The following is a 21,507-nucleotide window of genomic DNA, read 5'->3' as shown; positions in this document are numbered from 1 at the left end:
TTTTTTTTTTTTATCTTTCTTTCCACTGCATTGATTTCTACATCATTTCCAGATCTGTTTATCAGATCAATCTTGGTTTATAGGGCATTGTTCCCTAGTTCTGGTGGATCCTTCGATCCTTATTTGGTGGTCATCTGCCACCACCTCTCGCTACTATTAATTTTCTCCCAAATTTTAGGTTGTTTCAAGGAGTTCCTTGCTATTTGGTAGAGTTCTTTTCATGTCATTCTCACCTATCCACTCCTCATAAGTTTTCACATCACCAGGTTCCTTAGAGTCAACAGATCAGGTGTTGCAGTTGGTGCATGATGGGCTGATGGCTGATCCCAAATCAATCACAAACAATGTTAATGCCCCGATCACCACAATCAAACTCATTGGAGTTGCTAATTATCTGCCATGGGCTCAGGCCGTCAAAGTTTATATTAAGGCTAAAGGGAAGCTAAAGTGTCTCCAATGTGATCCTCCGTCTGTTGATTCTAAGGAACCTGCTGATGTGAAAGCTTATGAGGAGTGGATACGTGAGAATGACATCCTCCTCATCTGATTGTGGAACATTGTTGATCCTGCTATTGCAGACAATGTCATGTTCCACACGATTGCAAAAGGAATGTGGGATTACTTGAAGCAAACCTTCTCCCAAGAAAATAATATATACCGTGATTATGATTTATATCACAATTTTTAACCTGAAACAAGGCTACTATTCCTTGAATGAGTACTTCAGTATCTTTAAGGGTATGGCAGAAGAACTCAATATTCATTTGCCTCTCACTACTAATCTGGAACAATTGAAACTACAGCGAGAAGAATTTCATGTTGCGAAGTTTATGACTGGTTTAAACCTAGATATCAGTCTGCTAAGAGCTAGCTGCTTGCTGGGGAGAAAGTTCCTTCACTTAATGAATCCTTTGCCCGTCTTTACCAAAATGCCACTCCTTCACGAGTTGATACCTCTCCTAAAGACAGCTCTGCCTTTGTTGCTGGCCATGGTCGAGGTTCTAACTTCTCTGGGAGAGGACGTGACCCATGGGGAGGTTGTGGCCGTGGTGGTCATAGTACAGTTCGACAATAGGGTGACCTACCCAACAAACAATGTTCCTTTTGTAGTAAGTTAAATCATACTATTGATACATGTTGGGCTAAACATGGTCGATCAAAGTGGGCTCCACAATTAGAAAATTCCGTTATTTTTTATGATAACTCTGAGAAGGTGCCTTCTGGCGATACAAATACTTTATGCTCTGGAGCTTCTTCATCAAGTTCCTTGTCTCGAGATGATTACAATCAATTACTAATCTTCTTTAAAATCTTCAGACATCCATCGACGCTTCCTCATCAATAACCACTCTGGCCCACATAGGGACATCCACTTTGCTTACTACCACTTTATCTACTTCATAGATTATTGATTCGGGTGCTTCTACCCATAAGGCTGATAAGTCCCAAGTCCTTCCTTCACTTCAGAAAATTGAACGTCCCTCTAGAGTTTTACTTGCTAATGGCTCCTCTACACGTGTCTGCTTCTGGGTGTGTCTCTTTGCCCTCTTTCCTAAGTTAACTTCTGTTCTTCATGTTCCTAACTGACCTTTAAATCTTTGTCTTTTAGTCAACTAACAAAATCTTTGAATTGCTTAGTCATCTTTTATCCTACTTGTGTATTTCAGGATCTCCAGACAAGGAAGATGATTGGTGGAGGGCGAAAGAAGGATGGCCTATATTATTTTGATGACTTCAGTACTACAATTGCTTCTGCCTCTCCGATTTAGTAGCATTATTGGTTAGGGCATCTTTCTCTTTCCAAGCTACAACAAATGGTTCTCAATTGCAAGAAGATATTTCGTCGTGAGTGTGAAGCTTGTGAGCTTGGAAAGCATCACCATACCTTATTCCTGCCTCGTAATGCTCCTCGTAGTTCTTCCTTGTTTTCCTTAGTTCACTCTGATGTGTGGGGGGTCCTTGTTGTGTCAAGAGTCAGTTAGGGTTTGTCTATTTTGTTATTTCTGTTTACGATCATTCTTGGATGACGTAGTTATATCTGTTAAAGGATCGTTTTGGATTTTATATACTTTTAAACAATTTTATTCTAAAATTAAGACTCAGTTTGACATGTCAATTAAAGCTTTTCGTTAAGATAATGCTTTAGAATATATCCGACGTGAAACATTTGACTTTTGTTCTCCTCATGGTATGATACATCAAACTAGTTGCTCTTATACTCCTCAATGAAGTTGTGTTGCTGAACGGAAAAACCGGCACTTGCTGGAGGTTTCCCATTCCTTAATGTTTCATATGCATGTTCCCAAATATTTTTTGATTGATGAACCTCTTACGGCTCGTTATTTAATAAATTGCATGACATTTGTTGTTCTTAGTAATAAATATCCTTTTTCTGTAGTGTTTCCTGATGCCTCTCTATTTGGTTTACCTCCCCGGATGTTTGGGTGTATCTGTTTTGTTCATAACCTTTGCCCTGGTATTGATAAGTTATACTCACGTGCTACCAAGTGTGTGTTCTTACTAAGCTCACACTCAAAAAGGTTATAAATGTTATGATCCTATTACACGTCAACACTTCGTCAGTGTTGATGTTACCTTCTTTGAATCTACACCATATATCTCTGTTGAGAGCCGTCAGATGGATGTAGATGTTTTGATCTCTCCACCAATCTCTGCTCTCATTCCCTTAACTGACTCTCCCATTATTAATTTTCCACCTAAGTTGTTGCAACACTAAAAGCATCGTCCTAAGTCAACTTTGACGGATCAAACTGATCCTTCACTACCGCCCTCTACTTCATCCGACCCTTTGTTTGAGGATCTCCCTTCTCATAACTTGCTAGTTGCTCTTCGTAAAGGTACACGTACTTATACTCAACAGTTAAATATTGCATATCATGTTTCTCAATTTTTATTGTCTCATCTTCCACCTTTACTACGCAACTTTGCATTGTCTTTATCTACTGTGTCTATCCCTACCAAGTATCAGGAAGCCTTGTTGTATCTTGGTTGGAAGCATGCTATGGATGTTGAGATGGATGACTTGTTGAATCGTTGAACGTGGTCTCTTATTAATCTATCCTTAGGAAAGGTGTTGTTGGGTATACACACTACACAGTTAAGTACCTTCCAGATGGTTGAATTAAGCAAATGAAGGTTCGCTTGGTTGCTAAAGGATTAACTCAGACATATGGCGTTGACTATTTTGAGACCCCTCAAATGGCACGTCTTAATTCTGTTCGTGTTCTTATCTTCTTGGCTATGAATCTTTATTGACCTTTGTTTTAGCTAGATATTAAAAATGATATTTTTTGGGGCAGGCCTTGGTGTAACGGTAAGGTTGCTCCATTGTGACCAAGTGGTCATGGGTTTGAGTATGGAAACAACCTCTTTGTGAATGTAGGGGTAAGGTTGTTTACATTATTAACCTCCCTAGACCCCACAGTGGCGGGAGCCTCGTGCACTGGGTACACCCTTTTTTTATTAAAAACAGATTTTTTTTATGGTGATCTTGAGGAATGAGTATATATGGAGCAACCTTCGGGGTGTGTTGCTCGGGGGGGGGAGAATGCATCCAAGGTATGTCACCTTCACAAGGCTATTTATGGGTTGAAATAGTCTCCTTGTGCTTGGTTTGATAAGTTCAACAAAGTTATCTGTGGCTATGGATTCACTTAGTGTTTCTTTGATCACTCTGTGTTCGTTCGTCGTCGTGAGGACAAGGTCTTCATTCTTGTTATGTACGTTGATGATATTATAATTTCAAATAATGATTCATCTGGCATTGAAGAAGTCAAAGCATATCTCTACTGGCATTTTCAGATGGACACATGAATGCTCAAGTATTATTGGGAATTGAATTCGTTCATTACAAAAAGGGTGACAATTTGTCTCAGAGGAAATATGTTCTAGATCTTCTATCTGAGATTGGTATGTTGGGTTGTAAGCTTGTTGATCACCTTATGGATCCTAATCTAAAACTTGGGGTGTGTGATGACAAAGAGTTCGTGGATAAACCTTAGTACAGAAGAGTGGTTGGGAAACTTATTTATTTGTCAGTTGTTCGGATATTTCTATTGTCGTTTGAGTTATTAGTCAATTTATGGATAGTCCTAAACATGCTCAGTGGGATGCTGCTTGTCGCATTTTGAGATATCTTAAAGATGCTCTTGGCAAAGGTTTATTTATTGTTGTCATAGTCACACTGATGTGGGTTACTCTGATTTTGATTGGGCAGGTGATGCCAATGATCATAAATCAACTACTGGATATTGTATATTTGTTGGTGACAATCTTTTTTCTTGGAGGAGTAAGTAGCAGACTACTGTGGCTCAGTCAAGTGTTGAGGCTGAGTATAGAGCTATAACTCATATTGCAGCGGAGTTGATGTGGTTGAAGTCCCTCCTACAAGAATTGGGGTTCTCAGTTCCTAAACCAATTAGGATGTATTGTGATAATCAAACTGCAATTTATATTGCTAGTAACCTGGTTTTTCTTCATTTTTATTCTTCATTCCTCTTACTTTTATTTCCCTTTTGTGTGGAACTCAGTTTTCCCTACCTTGTTTTGCAAGGATCCATGTAGCCGACCCCATTTAATTGGGATAAGGCTGAGTTATTGTTGTTGTCGACTCCGGCAATCAACTTGATGATATGTTCACGAAGATGTTATTTTGGCCTGTGTTTCTTGGTGGTTGTTCCAAACTGGTTATAGGAGATATATATACTCCAGCTTGAGGGGGAGTGTTAGAGTGTGTCTCAGTTTGGGGGTCCATGGGTGTCCATGGACCTCTTTACCATGGGATCATAACTAAGTTTTTAGCTAATGATTAATTATCTTTCCTATTGCAATTAGATTTATTAGGCTAGGTAAGACTTTTATTTCTATTTTGCTTTATCTTTGTAGTTAAGTCTTTGACTCTTAGTAGGCTGTTACTAAGAGTCAGTTTAGTAATCTACATAAACTGCTGCTCACGATAGGGAGGTTATTCCTCTATCGTCCAGCTTTATCTCCATTTTTCTCCTCTCTGTCTCTGATTATCCGAGACTTTGGTACTATTTCACTTTTCACTTTTTTTTGGGGGCTGTGATGTTGAACTTGGCTGAAAGTTACATGTGGAAAGGGAGGTATTAACGGAGTATCTGTTTCAGGCTTCCACCTGACCATTTGGAAGATTTTTAGGATAACTCATTGAAACTTCCTGGAAAAGTAGATGCTTACTGGTAGCACATAAGATGTAGTTTGATTCTTGTGTCCAAGTCCCTGTAGTACTGATGTTATTAGCATCCTCAGGATCTGTTAAGGATATCTATTACTTTCTTAAACTATGATGAATGAAGCATTCTGCTGGTTGTTTGTCCATGTTGCTGTAGGTGACGCTGAACACCTATATTGCTCCTTTTCTCCATGGTATGCGCTATACATCATTTGGTCGCCATTTCACAAAAGTGGACAAGCTTAAGGAGGTATGCAGAGAGCAATTACGCTAAATAATATTAAAAATGTTTAATGCATCTCATATTTTCAGATTTTCCAGTGCATTGTTGCTTCAAGTTCGCATTGCGAGCACTTGCAGGGTTTTGGTCCATCAATGTTTCACAATGATATGTATTAACCAGTTGAATTTTCCATTTCATCACTACAAGATTTTAGGTCAACTAGGTTACTGCAGCTTTATGGTGTTCGTGTCTGAAGAATTCCAGCTTGTCATCCTTTTCACTGTTTTTATGGTTATTATGGTTTTTGAATTTCTCTTTCTTCCTAGCTTTAAGGTATTCATGACTAAAGATTCCAGCTGTCATTCTTGTCACTACTGTTATTGATATTATGGTTTTTTGAATCTCTTCCTATATTTTCTTTATGGTATGTGAATGATCAGCTTGGTGAGGAATATTAGTGACACATAATTTTTCTTAGCAGATTGTTGACAAGCTGCATTGGTATGTAGAAGACGGTGACACAGTAAGAACTTATTCTCACTTTTGTTTATCTATGTAGCTACATCACAGATTCTGTTACGCAGTATTGAGCATGCAACAAGTATGAGCAATGCTTTCTACAGAAAATCATTACTAAAAATGATAATTTTTCCATCCTTTTTCAAACCCTTAAGTGTCAGTGAGTGAACTTCTGAGCAGATTGTTGGTTTATATTAATTTTATTGTTACTATTATTTTGTTGATTTTACTTTGATGTGATATTCTTTGTTATCACTTATCATTGTGTCCATCTTACTACCAGAAAGCCTGAGTACTAATGGTCTCTTTTGAACAGATAGTTGATTTTTGTTGCGGCGCTAATGATTTTAGTTGCTTAATGAAAGAAAAGCTTGAAGCCACTGGGAAAATTTGCTCTTTCAAAAACTATGATATTATACAACCAAAGGTAAATTTTACCTTTCCTTTTTTACCTCTGAGCTTGTCAAGCACTGTTGATTGGGTCTGTCGATCTTGCCTTGTTACTTGGTGGTCTTTTAATTTGGAAAGTAGTCGTTTGGGATATATAATTTATTGTTTGCATGCTACTGAAAGGATGACAACTCTGCATTCAAGGTGCATAAAATTATTTTTTTGGAGGTTTGAGTTATGGATCTACAATGAATTTCTAGGGCACCCATCAAAATCATGATGCAACTTGGACGTGATTTTTTTTGGTTGTTCATTGTCTTGTCATTATGTATCTTTTGGCAGCTTGGATAGAGTAGAAAATATTCAAAATACGAACTCTAATTCAACTCAATTTAAAAAAGACTTGGGCCAATTATTTGTTAGTGTAGAATTCTGTGAATACTGGCTTGTCTCTGTGACAATGGCCATGCCTTTATTTATAATCTTAGAATTTTACAAATATGGAATGACTTGCTCAACACTCAACTAGCACATTTAATATGTGCATAATGAACCTAGACACTATAGGTACAAGGACAATATTACCCCTGAACCCATATTACAACACTCCCCCTCAAGTTGGAGCATACATGTCAAACGTGCCCAACTTGCTAACAATAGGACAAAATAGTTTACTACTAATTCCTTTGGTAAGAACATTAGCCAGCTACTCACTTGACTAAATGAATGGAACACAAATAACTCCTTTCTCCAATTTCTCCTTCATAAAATGCCAATCGATCTCAACATGTTTGGTACGGTCATGTTGGACCGGGTTGTGAGCAATGCTGATTGCAGACTTGCTGTCATAGTAGAGTCGCATTGGAAGATCAACAGTCATTCCCAAATCTTGGAGAAGTCCCTTGAGCCAGAGGAGTTCACATATACCCTGAGCCATAGCTCGAAATTCAACTTCAGCACTCGACCGAGCCACAACTACCTGTTTCTTGCTTCTCCGCATAGTTAAATTTCCTCCAACAAATGTGCAATATCCAGAGGTTGACTTCCTACTTCTTGCCCAATCTGCATCAGTGTAGGCTTCTATCCGAAGATGACTATGTGGTGAATACAAAACTCCTTTTCCAGGAGATGACTTCAGGTACTGAAGTATTCTGTATGCAGCCTCAAGTGAGAAGAGTGAGGATCATGCATGTATTGACTCAACGCTTACAGCAAATGTAATATCCGGTCGGGTATGTGAAAGATATATCAACCGACCAACTAATCTCTGGTAGCTACCCTTATCCACCTGGTCACCTTCCTTACTCTTCAAATGTGTGTTGGGCTTAAGAGGAGTATCTGCCGGTTTACAACCAAGCATCCCTGTCTCACTCAATAAATCTAGGGTATATTTTCTTTGGGAAAGAGATGTGCCCTTGGCTGAATAGGCAACCTCAATCCCTAAGAAGTACCTTAACCGGCCCAAATCTTTGACTTCAAATTCGGTGCCCAAATAAGTCTTCAGCTTTTGGATTTCTTGTGCATCGCTGCCCGTGATAACTATGTCATCAACGTAGACAATCAAAATTGTCACTTGCTGTCCCATTCTTTTAACAAAGAAAGTATGGTCAGCATTGCTCTGTTTATACCCATACGCAATCATAGCCTTATGGAACCGGCCAAACCAAGCCCTTGGTGACTGCTTCAAACCATACAGAGCTTTCTTCAACTTGTATACCTTTCCCTGTGTATCTGGGGAAGTAAAACCAGGAGGTATCTCCATGTAAACATCTTCCTCTAGGTCTCCATGCAGGAAGGCATTCTTCACATCAAGTTGTTGGAGTTTCCAACCTTTATTCACAGCACAAGAGATGATGACTCATACGGTATTCATCTTTGCTAAAGGGGCAAAGGTTTCTTGATAGTCAATTCCTTGGATTTGAGTAAGCCCTTTGGCAACTAGTCTTGCTTTGTATCTTTCTATCGAGCCATCAGCCTTGTGTTTCACAACAAATACCCATTTACAACCAACGGGTTTCTTCCCTGGTGGAGGATTCACCAAATCCCAGGTTTGGTTCTTCTCAAGGGCAAGCATTTCTTCGTTCATTGCATCCTTCCATTTCTATTCAGCTATTGCTTCCTGCCAATTGTTAGGGATGGAAACAGAGGATAAAGAAGATATAAAGGTGATGCAGTTGCCTTAGCCTGGCTGGACCGGCATGACCCACTTTGGAAGCCCAAACCAAGGACTGGTCCTAAACCGGTTTTCTGGTCTGGCAAGGGCTGGTAGTTTAGTTTAGGATGCAATATTTGTTTTATTTCTTGGGTAGATTACGTAGGAGCTTATTTGGTAGTTTCCTTTTCTTAGACATGTCTTATTTTGGTAGTTGTCCTTTTGGTTAGTTTCTATTTTATGAAAGGGTATTTTCCTTTAAATTGATGTACTACGATAGAAGAGTCAGATTTGAAGATTTGATTAATAGAAGTTATTTGTGAAACCCAGTGAGAGCGTGTGTATGAACGTGAGTTCCCTTTTCCCTTCCCCCTCCTTTCTTCTAATTCTTCTACTGTTCCCTCTGTGAAGCCCTCCGTAGCAGGCACCCACCCTGGTTCTGCATTATCTGGTATCAGAGCCCAAAGGATCCATCCCCTTCCTGTCCATCTCTCTTATCCCATTCTCCTTCCTTGTATTTCTTATCCTCCCAATTGTCCTATCGTCACACCAGTAACCCCATCCCCTTTCATCTTCTGCAGAACCCATACCCTTCTTTCTCTCCTTCAACTCCACTGAAACCCCAACCGCAACAACCCCTTTCTTCTTTGCTGTAACAGAGACCAAAAATAAAAAAAAGCACCAAAAAAACCCCATCCATTCTCCCCAACTCCATCGTTTCAATTCCACCCCATAGGGTTCCGCCAGAAACCAGAAACAGAAAAGAAAAAAAAAATCGAGAAGAAGAGAAACAGAGAATCGAAGCAGAAGAAAGAAATTTACATACCTGGTTCAGAAGTTTGCTTCCTCGTTGCAGTCGAACTCAGAGCAGACGAAGTAGAATCCCCCACCTGTCGGAGTAGTTGACTTCATCAAATCTGCAGTCTCCTCCCCCGGTTCTTCTCTCGGTCAAAGGTTGAAGACGAAGTGTCTTCTTCTCCTCTTGCAAATCGATAAGTTTCCCCATTTACTTTGTTTCCTAACATATCCCCCACCCACGATTCTTTCTTTACCTTTTTGTTTCCCTAAACTGCCCCTCTTTTTCCATTTACCCCTTCTATCCATATTCTAATTTGTTTCCAGATTTACCCTTCTCCTAGACGTTATACTTGTGCTTCTCATTGAAATCTCCATATTTACAATTCTGCTATCCACTTATAAACTTCCGTTTATTTACTGTTTTGCCATTACTCTTTTGAGTGTTTCTTCTTTAGTTTAACCATGGTAACCAACAATGAACTTAACCAACAGCTCAATTCTTATAATGCTGAAACAGATGCCAAATTGGACACTCTTACCACCACTGTTAATTCCATTCAAACAATGATGGAATCTATGCAAGCTTCGATTGATCGATTGGTGGCTTCTGAGAAAGGAAAGAGTCCCATGCTATCTGTGGATTCTTCGAATTACACCCCACCACCACTACCACCATATGGGGCTGGAGAATATGAAGGAGTGGACAAAGCAGCAAAGTTGGACGTCCTTGATTTTTATGGGGACCACGACCCAGAGCAATATCTTGACTGGGTTCATAGCTTGGAAATTTTCTTTAGATGGTACAGTTTACCAGAGGCCAGGAAACTGATATTTGCCAAGGGTAAGTTGAAACGCACGGCCCGAGTTTGGTGGATCAAACACCAACAATAGAACTGTACTCAAGGGCTTGGCCAAGTTACTACATTGGCTGAGATGCGCACTGCAATGGACCGAAGATTCCAACCGGCTGATTATAAGCAGCGTGTACACCTCAAATTTGTGCAGTTGAGACAAGATAGTTTGTCAGTTGAGGAGTACGTGGCCAAGTTCTATTACTTAGCCACTCGAATAGAGTTTGAGTGGGACGAGGAAGTCTTATTGGTGCAGTACCGCAATGGCTTACATCCACAAATCAGTGCCGCAGTTGCCGCCAGTAGACTACCTACTATGGAGGAAGCAGTTCAAGTGGCCTATCAGGTTGAGGAAAATTTGAGGAAACCTTATAATCGAAGAAATTTAACAGACACATATTCTAGAGGTGGTAGTTTTCGCCCACATCAGTCTTCTTTTCAGGAGAAGTCAGCTTCGGTTAACAAACCACAGGCTAGTGATTCTTCTGTGGCACCTACATGACCTGTTCGTCCTTACTCCCCACCTCGGCGAGGTTCAGATAGACCTTATTCTCCATATCGGCGTGGATATGATAGAAATTCGGTGATGCCGAAAGCAGCTATTCAGTGCTTCACGTGTAAGGGGTATGGCCATATAACTGCTCAGTGCCCTAACCGTTTGGTAGCCCACATTGACAAAGACAATTTTATACCATTTGATCCAAAGAAGCAACGGCCCACAAGGACAGTCAATCTAGTGGCTGAACATGAGCGTGAGCCTAGTGAGGTTGATGATGATGGTTTCCCAACGGGTCCAGAACCGAAAGCCTAATAAGGAACTGGTTAGAACCGGAACCGCTATGACCTATTTAACATGCCTAAATTACTTATTTATGATCAGTTAATATTTAATAGTAATAACATATAAGAGTTATATTGTAATTATAAAGAAAAAGTAAGGGTTATCAATTATTTTGGGCTTAGTTGAGTGTTTCTATTCTTAAGAATTGATGTTTGATTATTTTATGCTTAGGAGTATATTCAATTATTTGTATGCTTGGGAAATTTATTTATATACTTGGTAATTTTGTACATATTTTACTGTTTGAGATTTTTAGTGCTTAGAACCTTCAAAGAACCAGAACCGGACCATCCCATTAATAAACGGGACTGGATCCTAGTTTTGGGACCCTTTAGTAAACGTGATGGTTCTGGGATTGACCTCCTTGGGACTAGAACCGGTAAGGAACCGTCTCATTTGACACCCTTAGCTAGAGTAACACAAGGCTTCATCCTCGCTCTTCAGTGAGGCATTGACCATGTAGTTGGGCTTGAAGATTGGACGCCATGATACGGGATCGAGATCGTCTTCGGACTTAATTGTCAGCAAGGTTTAAAGTATCGGTATCGTGCATCGTATTGGTAGGGTGACTTTAAGAGAGGTATCGTATCGAAGATATGTGTCGCACTAATGTAGTCCTAGATAGGTAGGAGACCTACTAGGAGCCAAACAACAGGATCAAATAACAGAAGGGGCTGCTGGTTCAAATGGACAGCACTAGGATTTAGGTCAATTTCTAAGGTTAAGGTAGGATAATGGGAATATAGTTTATAGGATTAAACTAGGCAGGTTTTGGGGAGTTTAGAAAGCTAGGTTTGGTTAGGTGTAGATGAGAATTCAAAATTCTAGAAATTAGGGTTAGGGTTTTTGGTTTTGGGTTTAGAAATTAGGTCAAATTTAGGGTTTTAAAAGACAAATAGGGGCAGAAGCTTGGGTCGAGTGTATGGGGTGTTAAGGAGAGGCTGTGGTTTGAATTTGAAGTAATTCTAATGGTCAAATATGGCTGAGCAGCAAGATCTAGAGTTTAATGGAATTAGGCTTTAATGGAATTCAAGCAAAAACAAAGGGGGATCAATTGGGGAAGGGAGTAGAGGATTAGAAGAAGAAATTAATTAACATGTTGCAGTAGAAATCTACTAGCAACAGCTTGAACAGAAGTGAATGATAGAACCACCTTCGAATTGGGATCCTCCCGGCCGTTACGACGCAAGGAGTCGATCGGATTCCACCAATCCCTTTCCACCTTGATAGAACCACAAGGATGCACACTCACAAGGAGCACAGGAGTAGCAACAATGGCAGCCAACAAGCAAAAGCTTTTTCATTAATCAAATTCGTATTCAAGGCTTTGCCCCCCTTACAACCTTATATAAAAGATTCAAAAATAGACTTCTACTCTAAAAAGGAAAGGCCTAATCCTATCCCTAACCTATTAGCTAACTTCACCTGACTAGGAAACTGAAATAGACTCAAAATAGAGTCTTAATCCTGCCTAACTAAACAACTAAAAGAAAAAGTAATAAAATCACTTAAATTGAACCATTGGTTGAACCGGTTCAATTTAAAACACCAAATAAAAAGCGAAGTATGGAAATAAAACTAAGTATGGGAGCTGATCCTGTATGCAACCTATTTACCCATATTTTAGGCCCATAATAGTGGCCTATTACATTAGAAACCCATGGGATCAAAGGCCCAACATGTATGTAACCCAACCCTAGACTTATTCCTAATAAGAGAAGCCCAGTTTGGTGACAAATCTGCATCAACTCTCCTCAACTTGAAAAAATTCGTCCTCAAATTTTGTAGTGATGAGGGGGAATCAACATGTGATTAGCAGCTTTGACCATCCCTAAATAGAATTCTGGTGAAGCAGGGACATTAGGAATAAAATCTTCAATGCGTGGAGCTCTCTCTTCGAAGAACCATGGTGGCATAACAAACTCTATGTGTTCGACCTCTGAATCAATATCAACTGTATATGTCGTGTTCATAAAGTCTTCAGCAGTGGTAACCTTCTTACCTAGGACTTAAGGACAAGCTGTACCTCTTCAAGAATAGCATTTTGAATGTCGATGATTTTTTGTGGAGTGTTCTCAACCACCACTTCATCTTCCATGTCCTCAGCCTTGTATACTTTGCTCTCTTCAGTGTAGACCTCTTTAGTAGTTTCTTCTACCATTGTGTTTTGGACCTCCACATCAATTTGATGGCTGAGCTTCTCAACCATGATCTCAACTACTGGTGCAGCTTGGTCTACTTGAATTTCTTTAGCTATAGGTTCTTGAATCTCTTCAACACAAACCGCCTTAGTAGAATTTTCTGTTGGTGCATCCGCCATTGGTGAAGCTTCAAGCACAGTTACTGTTACTTGCGTTGGAGTTGATATGTTTGGCATTCTTTGTGGTTGAACAGTCGATGTGGTCACCTTTGGTTGTAACCCTTTTAGAGTAAAACAATGGTATAGACGGTGTCGATCAGGTAGGACACATGAGTTGTTTTCAGGTTCAATCTAACCTTGTCGCTCGTCCAACCAATTACAACCTATTGCAATAACGCTCCTTGGAGATGGTACCGGCTGACACCAAGCACCGTCAGAGTATGAGGAACGCTCAAATTCAACAAAGACTTGACCTGTAGGCATGATGCAAATCTCTCCTGATTGGGACAACATATCCACCACGGATTGTGAAATAATGTTGTTACGTCACCTCTCATCAACAATTAATATGGCTATGCTCCCATTGGGTAGACGAACTCGGGTCTTAAAAACAAATGGAGGTGGGTCTTTCGAGGCTTGGTTGGAGCTTCCCTCCGCCATAGCTCTGATACCACTTAATGTAGTCCTAGATAGGTAGGAGACCTACTAGGAGCCAAACAACAGGATCAAATAACAGAAGGGGCTGTTGGTTCGAATGGACAACACTAGGATTTAGATCAATTCTTAAGGTTAAGGTAGGATAATGGGAATATAGTTTATAGGATTAAACCAGGCAGGTTTTGGGGAGTTTAGAAAGCTAGGTTTGGTTAGGTGTAGATGAGAATTCAAAATTCCAGAAATTAGGGTTAGGGTTAGGGTTTCCGGTTTTGGGTTTAGAAATTAGGTCAAATTTAGGGTTTTAAAAGACAAATAGGGGCAGCAGCTTGGTTCGAGTGTAGCAGGTGTTAAGGAGAGGCTGTGGTTTGAATTTGAAGTAATTCTAATGGTTAAATATGACTAAGCAGCAAGATCTAGAGTTTTATGGAATTAGGGTTTAATGGAATTCAATCAAAAATAAAGGGGGATCAATTGGGGAAGGGAGTAGAGGATTAGAAGAAATTAGTGAACAAGTTGCAGCATAAATCCACTAGCAGCAGCTTGGATAGAAGTGAAGGATAGAACCACCTTCGAATTGGGATCCTCCCGGTCGTCACGACGCAAGGAATCGATTGGATTCCACCAATCCCTTTCCACCTTGATAGAACCACAATGATGCACACTCACAAGGAGCACAGGAGTAGCAACAATGGCAGCCAACAAGCAAAAGTTTTTTTCATTAATCAAATTCGTATTCAAGGCTTTGCCCCCTTACAACCTTATATAAAAAACTCAAAAATAGACTTCTACTCTAAAAAAGAAAGGCCTAATCCTATCCCTAACCTATTAGCTAACTTAAACTGACTAGGAAACTGAAATAGACTCAAAATTGAGTCCTAATCCTGCCTAACTAAACAACTAAAAGAAAAAGTGATAAAATCACTTAAATTGAACCATTGGTTGAACTGGTTCAATTTAAAACACCAAATAAAAAGCTAAGTATGGAAATAAAACTTAAGTATGGAAATAAAACTAAGTATGGGAGCTAATCCCGTATGCAACCTATTTACCCGTATTTTAGGCCTATAATAGTGGCCTATTACATTAGAAACCCATGGGATCAAAGGCCCAACATGTATGTAACCCAACCCTAGATTTATTCCTAATAAGAGAAGCCCAGTTTGGTGACAAATTTGCATCACGCACGCTACAGATACGCGTGGAATTGGTCAAGATACACATGGAAATACATTTTTGGAGCAAAAACAATATAACATAAGCAATATATAACATGTATCCTGCATAAACACTAAAATGGAGAATAACGTAAAACTAGACAAGTGCATTAAATTGTATTTGAGATATATGAATGTTGATTTAACCAGAGTGCAATTTGTTTCCTTGATTTGATTCTTTTTTCAGCAAGGAATCAAAGCCCAGAGCATGAAATTTGAAAGAAGAGGTCACAAAATTGAAGTTTTGGGTGAAAACTTGTTCGTCCAGGACTCCAGGTGTTGTTGGTGCTTTATGGTTTCTAGAATCACGATTCTTAAGCCACATGTGCCTTTTAATGCACATATCGCAATGCATCGATAGTATAACATTATATTGCGCCGTATCGGCGGACACAATGCGATATGTACCGATAATTTAATCTTTTTAACCCCTAAATCAGTCGTATCAAGAGTATCGATTGTATTGTATCGTATCGAGCTGTATCGGCCGATACAATGTGATATTGATCGATACCATTTAAAAAAAAATGGTATGTATCTGTCTATATCGTATGTCTCTTATCACTTTACTTTGAATAGGATCTAAACCCAATGTTGAGGCTAAGGTAGTTCAAAGCGAGCCCGATTTATCATTAGCCAGCCCAAGTTGTGTCCCTATCTCGGCTAGTGATCAGTTTTTATTGATGGTTAGTCTGGAGTATCTGAGACAATTTTAGTTTTTATATTATGGTTATTTCAGCTGGAAGACTTCTTTTTTTATAAGTTTACATCCTGCATGCTATTATTTTGTGTTAGCAGAATTGATTAGGGTTGTAATGCTTGAATGATCAATGTTACCAGACAAGCTCTTCATTTATAATAAAATGTCAACAGAAAAAATTTCATATGTGCCCCCACTCTAATCGAGTTGGTGGAGGGGGAAGAACCCAAATATGCCCCCACGACATACTCTTACAATTTCACACTCCCCCTCAAGTTGGAGCATAGATATCACACATGCCCAACTTGAACAAAAAAGGATGAAAATTTTTCCCTCTCAATCCCTTAGTGAACACATTAGCTAATTGATCATCAGACTTCACGAAGGAAACACAAACCAATCCACTTTCAAGCTTTTCCTTGATGAAGTGTTGGTCAATCTCCACGTGCTTGGTGCACTCATGTTGCACTGGATTATGAGCAATGCTGATCGCAGCTTTATTATCACAATATAACATCATTGGAAGAGTAGGAACACCAAGGTCTTAGAGTAAACTTCGAAGCCATAATAGCTCACAAATTCCTTGTGTCATTGCACAGAATTCTGCCTCAGCACTTGATCTAGCCACACCATTTTGCTTCTTGCTACGCCATGTGACTAGATTGCCACTAACAAAAGTGCAATACCTTGTAATAGACTTTCAGTCCAGAGAACCAGCCCAATCAGCATCAGTGAAAGCTTCAACCCAAAAACTATCATGAGTAGATAAAAGTATTCCCTTCCCTGATGCTGACTTCAAGCAGCGGAGAATATGAAGGACAACACCCATATGAGTGGAATAGGGATCGTGCATAAATTGGTTTATCGAGCTCACAACAAAGGCAATGTTAGGTCGTGTATGAGAGAGATAAATCAACTTTTCTACTAACCATTGATAACGACCCTTGTTAACTGGTTCGCCATCACATTCCTTAACCAGGTATTAGCTTCCAAAGGTATGTCACTAGGGTGACAGCCCAATAATCCCGTTTCAGATAGGAGATCTAGGATGTATTTCCTCTGGGAAAAAAATATACCTTTTAACGACCGGCAACTTCAATCCCAACAAAATACCTTAGCTTTCTCAGAAAACAATCTAGTGACAAGGTTACCATCCTCATCGTATATGTTGACGACATCGTGGTCATTGGAAATGACTGTGGTGAGATTATTCGTCTCAAGGATTTTTCGGGACGAGAGCTTGAAATAAAGGATCTGGGAAATATGCCAAACTAAGCTCGAGGGGACTGTTTCAGCCCATATAACACACGTTTCAACTTGCAAACTTTGCCATTGGTTGTATTAGATGAAAAACCAGGAGGAACTTCCATGTACACCTCATCAAGTTCTCCATGAAAGAAGGCATTCTTCACATCAAGTTGTTGAAGATACCACCCAAAATTTACAACACATGACAACAAGATCCGCACAGTATTAAGCTTTGCCACTGGAGTAAAAGTTTCCTGGTAATCGATTCCATATGTCTGTGTGAACCCTTTAGCAACCAGCCTTGCCTTATATTTGTCCACACTACCATCAACCTTTTGTTCGACCACAACCACTTACATCCAAGTTCCAACCGGTTTCTTCCTTGGAGGAAGAGCCACAAGATCCCATGTATTATTTTTTTTCAAGGCCTTCATTTCTTCTACCATAGCTGTTTTCCACTTTACATCTGCAACAGCCTCCTGGCAATATTGTAGAATGCAAACAGAGGAAATAGAGGAAACATATTAGAAATGCTCTCATTTTCTAACATTTTAAACAGTTCATATTCATGTACTAATTTATCAATCTTGGATTCTTTTACTTGTGAGGTTCCTTCATATGAAACCATAAGTGTATCCCAAATTTCTTTAGCCGTTTCACACATGGCTATTTTATTAAATTCGGAATCAGTCAAGGTATATTGTAGGAAGGTGATAGCCTTGAAATTGTACTGAATTTTCTCCTTTTCAGCAGGAGTCAATTTAGAAGTTTCTTTAGGTACACTTTCACCATCTACAGTCTTATTGAAAGAGTAAGGTCCATGTTCAATTACATGCCGAACTTTAAGATTATGTGCACATGTGAAGTTACGGAATCTGTCTCCATTGAACAAGGGAGGTCTAGAGACATTTAGTCCCTCAAGAGGATTGGTGTAATGCGATACCATAGATTTTTGTCTCAATCAAAATGAGCTCCCGCTCTGATACCACTTGTTGGATAACCTTGAAGGGGGTGAATAGGTTATCACTAATGAATTTATGTCCTTTTTAACATTTCTTTGAAAAATAAATAAGATAGAGAGAAAGAGAGTGCGCAAATAGAGGACACAAAGAATTTATAGTGGTTCGGCTAAACTTAGCCTACGTCCATTCCTCTCAACCTTGAGAGAATTCACTAGTTTCTTCCTTTCAGTACAGTAAGTGGGAAGAACACCTTTACAATCTTTTTACACGGGACAAGAGGATCCGAATCTTTTAAGGATAAGAGAATCCGAATCTTATAAGGACAAGAGAATTTTTGCAATGCCTAAGTACAGTCTAGACCAATGCAACCAATGCTTTATAAACTTAAAAGCATAAACTAAATACAAGAGAAATAAAGATAAAAATACCTAGGCAAGGAGTGTGATGTGTACTCCTTGCAAGTGCCAAATGATGCGAATGTATGTTTGCACAATGAAGATCTTCTTATAAGAGTTAAGAGTGTGAGCTTAGGAAGATTCTTTAGCCTTTGAAGTCAATTCTTGAATAATGCGGACAAGACTTCAATTAGAGAGCAATAATCACTTTTCACCTTTTTCAAAAGTAAGATTTTGGACTGTAATTGATTGATGAAAAGGTCTGACATGTTCTCTATTTATAGGCTCATTAATGGCCTAAAGAACATGTGCAAAATGTGTTCTAACGGATCTATTTTTCACCAATCCGGTCGATCTTAAGATTGATCCGGTCGATGTCCGGTCGATCGGATCATCGACCCACTTGATCCGGTCGACTAGATCATCTATGGGAACGTACCCGTGCAGCTACTGCTAGACCCGGTCGATCCATACACTGAGATCCGGTCGACCGGATCACAGTCAAGGCTGGATTATGACTGTTTGGCTGAGGTGATTGGTCCGGGACTTTTTCCAATCAATTTGGTCCTATTTAAGGGTCATGGAGGGGTTCATTTACAACCTCCTAAGGTCTCTAAGTAATGCATACGCTCATTTATTTATTTCATGCAAGTGCAATTACAATCATGCAGTGAGTGTTCTAAGATTGCACACGAGCATCTTCGTCATTCTTCAATCTTCAAGAACTCTTTTGATGTCTTCTATGCTTGTCAAGCTTTGTCATGCTTTCATGGTCAATTCTTGAACTTCTCTTTATTATCTTTTCTTACTTTGTGTCTTCAAGTTTGATATCTTATTTTCCTACCGATATAGAGACACACACAAGACCTTGTCTACTTGTTTGTTATCATCAAAACACTTATGGATGTGGGGTTAGAATATCCCAACAGAGTGTTCTTTTAGGGTAAGGGAGACTTCCCTAAAAAACTCAGCTACTTCTGAAAAGGATAGCCCCTAAATCAATAAAAGTCAGGGTTTTGGAAAACCTTGAAAAGTTGAGATCGATAGAGGGGAGAGATCTTCTGCTGTTGATGTCCAAAGTGATAGATGCTGTCCAAGGTTGCTGATATGGATCTCCAACAAGGGAAGACTCGATCTTCAAGAGAAGTGAAGACTCCAAAATAGCAAAAAAAAAAGGAGCTATCGATCAACAAAAGGCTTTTTTAATCATTGATTGATTGAGGTAAGGTGGAGGGCAGCAACTAGATCATTCGATCACCTCATTAGTGCTGCCCTTTGAGAAGGGTGAGAACCAAGTAGAGAAAGAGATTGATGGAAAGAGAGAAGTGAGGAAGAGAGAGACGATGGAAGGGTGAGTTATTCTGTAACCTATATCAGAATTTTTGGCTCTGATACCATGTTAGTAGAACCGATTAAGGCTGTAATGCTTGAATGATCAATGTGACCATCCAAGCTCTTTATTTATAATAAAATCTCAAAAGGAAAGATTACATATGTGCCCCCACTCTAACCGACTCTACTAGTTAGAGTCGGTGGAGGGGGAAAAACCCAAATATGCCCCCACGGCACTCTTACAATTTAACATTCTGTTTGTTGAATGACGTACATGACTGCTACATTGTGAATATATGTCTGTATTTTTGCTCCCGAATTTTTTAGGAGGAACCATATTAAATGCATATTGTATTATTGCCGTTTTACGTCGGATTTTTAAAAATATAGTGGAAGTTTAGGTCTGTTTAATACCTGTACGTATCCCTATCCGGGTTTTTCTTTTTTTTCCTTGTAATGGGTTTTTTTTGCCTTGCTTATTTACTAACTATGCCCTTATGTATGTGTCTTTTTGGCTTATTTTCCGATGGTTCATGTTCAAATAAACCCAACGAATTTGACTTTTTCAAAGAAAATTTGAAGTATCATCGACCTGTGTAGAAGTCAAATTGGTCCAAAAATTAATTCATGACTCGATAACGATGTCAATAATATGTCCACAGTTTGTGCTCCAAGAATAATGCCAGGTGGGCAAAATAAGTTGTGTGTGGTAATGGCTTTCCAGTTCCCGCACTTTTGGCGTAGGAAACCCACTCCCTATACTGAAATGCAACCAAAATCCAATCTAACCTGGTTCAAGTTGGACCCAATCTGAGCTTGGTTGGGGTCCAGTAATTTTGAATTTCTTTGGTCTTAGGATGGTACCTCAGATTGATTCTGGGCTGAAAGTGACAGAACAAATTACTAGTTGAATGAGGTTCCAATGTTAGGGCTTGGTTTGGGCTGTTTGCCTCTGATCTGGCCAAGCTTCCCATTTCCAGTTGCTGCAATTAAGGCCAGTGACTGCGTAGTGGATCAAAGTAGGTAGCTACAGTCATTCTTGTAGTTGATGATGTTATTTTCCACCTATTGAGATTTTTTGTTGCCATTCTTATTTTCTGTGAGTTTTTTATGTTCTCTTTAGAAAGCCAATATTTTCTTCTCGTACTGCCAGTCATTTTATATGGTGAAATGCCTTTGGTTCTTATCATTGATGTTTGTTGAATTGTAATTCGTATTCCATTGCTTTTTGATCTGGTGTAGGAGGTGGATTAAAATTTAGTTTTCATTTGTATTATTTTTAAATATCGAGTATAAATCTTGATGTTTCATGTGTTGCTTCCCGAATAGAATCTATGTTTATCACTGACTCCCTTTTTCTCTCTCGTACCATTTTGAAATTCCCATAAAGCAATGGAAAAGACACAGTTGTCTTCGGTTATCTTTGCATGTTTTTTGTGCTTAAAGAGCATTCCTTTTTATTTAGACGATCATTTTTATGATGCTAATTTATTCTTTCCAGAATGATTTTAGTTTTGAAAAAAGAGATTGGTTTACTGTAACTCCAGAGGATCTGCCTACAGGGTCTAAGTTGGTAAGAAGCTGTTTCACTGAGCTAATTATCCTTGACAGTAGCAGTGCATGTACACTTTGTTATCTATTGCCCAAAAGAACTTAATAGGTTCTTTTTCTTTTCCTATTTGACATTTTGAGTAGATCATGGGGCTTAATCCTCCCTTCGGCTGTAAAGCGGCCCTGGCAAACAAGTTTATTTCCCAGGCTCTCAAGTTCAAGCCGAAGCTCCTCATTCTCATCGTTCCAAAGGAAACAAAAAGGTATATCCACACTTCAGTTGCAGACCCTCCTGTCATGTATATATCTTCTCATTTCT

General features: G+C 39.3%; 1 protein-coding gene across 1 annotated transcript in view; it reads left to right on the top strand.

Moving 5' to 3' along the window:
• The window catches only part of LOC122658277 (protein ENHANCED DOWNY MILDEW 2-like), a 41,831-nt gene that overhangs the window by 19,318 nt on the left and 1,006 nt on the right, over positions 1-21,507 (top strand). Inside the window, exons 10-14 of the mRNA XM_043853199.1 lie at positions 5,373-5,465; positions 5,920-5,961; positions 6,274-6,384; positions 21,139-21,210; positions 21,333-21,451. Coding sequence (XP_043709134.1) covers positions 5,373-5,465; positions 5,920-5,961; positions 6,274-6,384; positions 21,139-21,210; positions 21,333-21,451 — 437 coding nt within the window. The remainder of the gene's footprint in view (positions 1-5,372; positions 5,466-5,919; positions 5,962-6,273; positions 6,385-21,138; positions 21,211-21,332; positions 21,452-21,507) is intronic.

This window comes from Telopea speciosissima, chromosome 4 (assembly GCF_018873765.1).
Source record: "Telopea speciosissima isolate NSW1024214 ecotype Mountain lineage chromosome 4, Tspe_v1, whole genome shotgun sequence".
NCBI classification, from domain to species: Eukaryota; Viridiplantae; Streptophyta; class Magnoliopsida; order Proteales; family Proteaceae; genus Telopea; species Telopea speciosissima.
Note: the sequence above shows the minus strand (reverse complement) of the source record. Positions and strands in the feature narration are given on the sequence as shown.